The 4,409-nt window shown below is 35.2% G+C and overlaps 1 protein-coding gene across 2 annotated transcripts; it reads left to right on the top strand.

The window, feature by feature from the left end:
* The first annotated feature begins 369 nt into the window (after positions 1 to 369).
* LOC103524096 lies at positions 370 to 3,361 on the top strand. 2 transcript variants are annotated; one of them, XM_026833237.1, is made up of 3 exons: positions 370 to 697; positions 745 to 1,605; positions 3,206 to 3,361. In XM_026833237.1, the coding sequence occupies exons 2-3, from the start codon at positions 759 to 761 to the stop codon at positions 3,223 to 3,225; spliced, it is 867 nt and encodes a 288-aa protein (XP_026689038.1). In that variant the 5' UTR covers positions 370 to 697; positions 745 to 758; the 3' UTR covers positions 3,226 to 3,361. The 2 variants fall into 2 exon arrangements, with proteins under 2 accessions (XP_026689038.1, XP_008487324.1); XM_008489102.3 differs by having other exon boundaries at positions 370 to 1,605.
* The last annotated feature ends 1,048 nt before the right edge of the window (positions 3,362 to 4,409 follow it).

Below are 4,409 nucleotides of genomic sequence, written 5' to 3'. Positions count from 1 at the left end.
GAGTAGCAGATTAGGATGATATATGGGTGGATAATGATATATACATTATTGGTAGGTGTAATTTGTCTAAAAAAAATTAAAATGACATTATATCGGTCATAGCTGGTACGCCGGTGAGATTTGACATTCATCTATAATCTAATATCCAGTCGACTTTATTAGATACTCTTAATGCGTCACTATTATCAACAGGATTTTGGTAAATTTTTTGATTAATGAAGTCATAATATATAAATTTTTTATCACATCTCATAAAAAAGACAGGGTGAAAACGAATTTGTTTTGCAAAATATAGCAGCATGAAATGATAAAAAATCATTATATCTGATTTTTCCCATCCAAGCTCCTAAACAAAAATGTATATGCCCCATCCCTGGAAGGGGAAGATGTTGTATGTCTCGCAGGTTGGTCGACCTGTTGTCATGTTGACGTGTTGGCCAATCTGGGTGACGTGGAACTTCTTGGAGTGGCGTCACCAGCCATTTTGGATTTCATTCACTCGGGTTCAGATCATAGGCCTAAAGGGACGTCCTGTAAATAACTTGTAAAAATGTTGAAGCTTCTCGTGTAATAAAATGTGTGTTTTAAGTGTACCTAAAGTAAAACCAAAACCAATGTGTTCGTTATTCCACTTCCACTAGTAGCTACCTCAAATGACCCCACAGCATCGGGATAACACCCATCATTACATTACGTGGCGACGAGAATAATAATTCACTTGATAAGTGTCAGTGCTGTATACAGAGGGGCAATTTACAATGGCGACAATGCAGATGCCTAAGTTCAGATTCGAGGAGTACAGTCTAAAGGAAATAACATCATTCAAGAAGAAATTCAACAACTTCATCATTGCCCATGAGCTTGATGAAAAACCTGAAAAAGTGAAAGTGGCCTACTTGAAACTCTGCATGGACGAAGATACCAATGAGATACTGGACGGAACAAACGAAGAAAACGTGGCTGCCTTATGGAAATACCTAGAAGAACAAGTAATACCAAAGAACACCACATGTTTCGAGCAGTACAAGTTTTTCAATCGAAGTCAAGAGGAGAACGAATCATTTATCAAATTCTACCAAGATTTGAAGACTGTTGCAAGAAACTGTGAATTTGGAAATCAGCTTGATACCATCATGAAGGTTAGAATTGTATTTGGCATAAAAGACAATCAGGTACGTGAACGCCTACTCAGGAACCCCAATTTGACACTTCAACAAGTCGTAGATCATTGCAAGGGGGCAGAAGAGGCAAAAAAGAAGAACGAGTCCATCAAGGAGAAAAGTGATCCTGAAGATGTGGCCATGCTGTCACAAAAACCCAAGTTTGTGCCAAAGTACGAGTACAATCAGCCTAAACCCAATTCACAACAGTATATCCAGCACAACCGAAACATCGGAAGGAAATATGGCCCACGTAATTGTACTAGATGTGGAAGAGTTCACCCAAGAAACCAGTGTCCAGCCTACAATAAAATTTGCTCCATATGCCACGGAAGGAATCATTTTGCTAGTTCATGTTTCAAGAAACGGAACCTCAAAAGGAACAACAGAGTTCGAGCATTAAGCTGCTCGTCATCATCAGATGAGTCATCATCTAATGAACCAGGTAATCTGTTTATAATCCATACTTTGGGCAATAATAGTAAATCTACCTCATGGTATCAGAACTTTGAGTTCAAAAGGGGTAATATCAACTTCAAATTAGACACAGGTGCAGACATCAGTGTCCTGCCTATGAAATATTTAAACCAAATCAACCCTAAGCTGAAAAATAAATTGACTAAAACAAGCATCATTGTTAAGGCTTTTGGTGGTGGTGACATTAAAATTTTGGGCTACACCACAGTAAAACTATCCAATAAGGACAAAGTAGTTGATGTCAAATTTTATATTACTCCAACTGACCATGGTATGGTACCTATCCTTGGAGCTAAAGATTGTGAAGCTTTAGGTTTGATACAGAGAATCAAATCTCTTAGTAAAATTCCAACTGAAAAGGAACTGATTGAAGCCAACAAAGATATCTTTCAAGGTATTGGTAAAATTAAGGATGTTAACTATAAAATCAAAATCAAAAAAGTGGACAACCCAGTGGTTCGACCCCCACGAAGAGTGCCTGAGAGTATTAAAGATAAATTGAAATCTACTCTAGATTCAATGGTTAAAGATGAAATTATTCAGAAAGTTGATGCACCAAAATCCTGGTGTAGCAACATGGTCATAGTTGAAAAACCAAACGGCGATCTTAGAATTTGTATTGATCCCGTGGATTTAAATGCTAATTTAATCCGAGAATATCACTTGGTCCCTAAAGTCAGTGAAATTAAAGTTCAATTAACTGGCAAGAAAGTATTTTCTGTTCTAGACTTGAAACAAGGGTTCTACCAAATCCCTTTACATCCAGAGTCAACCGATATTTGTACCTTTTCAACACCTTTTGGTTATTATAAATATTTACGCTGTCCATTTGGAATCAGCACTATACCAGAAGTATTCCTAAAAGTAACTCAAAGGTGCTTTGAAGGTATTGAAAATGTAGTGGTATATTTTGATGACATATTAATAGCTACCAATGATGAAAAAAGTCATGTTGAAACTTTAAATAAGGTATTTCAAAGAGCAAGAGACCTCAATATTAGACTAAATAAAGATAAGTTCAAATATTTAAAAAGAGAAATCAAATACTTAGGTTTTGAATTTAGTGATAAAGGTTGTAAAATTGATCAGGATAGAATTAAAGCTATTCAGTCTCTAACTCCACCTAACAGGGTTAAGCAGTTACAATCCACACTTGGTATGTTCAATTTTTTAAGGGATTTTATACCCTGTATGGCAGAAGTAACTGCTCCACTAAGAACACTTTTAAAAAAGGGCATAGAGTGGCACTGGACAGAAGTCCAACAGCAAGCATTTGATAAATTGAAGGATATTGTTAGCACAACACCTGTTTTAAAACACTTTGATCCTAAACAGGACATCACTATTCAATGTGATGCTAGCCAAAACGGTTTGGGTGCTTGTTTGCTTCAAAACAAACAACCAGTTGCTTACATTTCTAGAAGCCTTACAGAGACTGAAAAAGCGTATCCGCAGATTGAGAAAGAGTGTTTGTCATTATTGTTCTCAATCCGAAGATTTCATAATTATGTTTGGGGTAGGAAAATTAAAATAGAAACTGATCACCTCCCCTTAATCTCCATTTTCAGGAAGAACATCAACACTCTGATCTCCAATAGACTAGTCAAGATGAGACTGGCAATGCTGCAGTATGACTTGGATGTTACATACTTACCCGGCAGACAAATGGTCATTGCTGATCTTTTATCCCGAAATTATCTTGAAGAAACCTATGAAAATGAAATTGAGATCAAAGGGTTCGTACATGACCTAGCTACTGTAAACCTCCTGTCTCTTGATCAAGATACCATATTGAAGGTAACTAAATCTGACAAAATTATTTCTGATATAATACATTATGTCAAACAAGGATGGCCTGATAATAAAAGTAGTTTACCTAAAAATGAAGTAATTAGACATTTTTATAAAATCAGAAATAACCTTTGCATAAACGAAAATGGATTATTGTTTTACAATGCTAGAGTAGTGATCCCAGAGGCGTTGAAACCATCAGCCCTCAAATCTCTACATAGTGGTCATATGGGTATTCAAAAAACCCTACTAAGAGCTCAAGAAACCATGTATTGGATCAATATTAATAACGATGTAGAATCATTCATAAAAAAATGTTATACTTGTGAAACCCACAAAGGTTTAAAGCATAGAGAGCCATTAATGCCAATAGAAACTTCTACTTTTCCATTTGAGAGAGTTTGTTTAGATATTATGACCCACAAGTCAAAAGACTACCTTGTAGTAGTTGACAGCTATAGCAAGTGGATAGAGCTATATCATCTCAAATCCAAGAAGTGCTCTGAAATCATTAACAAGTTAAAAACCCTATTTTCCATCTTTGGTATACCAATATGCATAATGTCAGACAATAGTCCATTCAATTCTAATGAAATCAAAATATTTTGTAAACAATATAATATTAAGTGGTTATTTAGTTCCCCATTATACCCAAATAGTAATGGTCTTAGCGAAAGAGCTGTCCAAATCTGTAAAAATATCCTAAAGAAGTCAGACACATCTCAAACTGATTATAGAGATCTTCTTACAGAATATAGAGCAACCAAAATCCCTGCTCTTGGTTTTTCACCATCAGAAATTTTAATGGGAAGATTAATAAGAACTAAGATATGTATTAATAATGAGAAATTAAATCCTATCAAAAATTTAGAAAATGTCCATAAAAATTTGAAATCTAAAATGAAAGAAGCTCAAATAAATAACAAATATTATTATGATAGAAAAACCAGAGAAGAAAAGCCATTCTACTCAGGTGAAAAT

This window comes from Diaphorina citri, unplaced genomic scaffold (genome assembly GCF_000475195.1).
Source record: "Diaphorina citri unplaced genomic scaffold, Diaci psyllid genome assembly version 1.1 scaffold97966, whole genome shotgun sequence".
Lineage (NCBI taxonomy): Eukaryota > Metazoa > Arthropoda > Insecta > Hemiptera > Psyllidae > Diaphorina > Diaphorina citri.
This window is presented reverse-complemented; position numbering and strand designations above follow the sequence as displayed.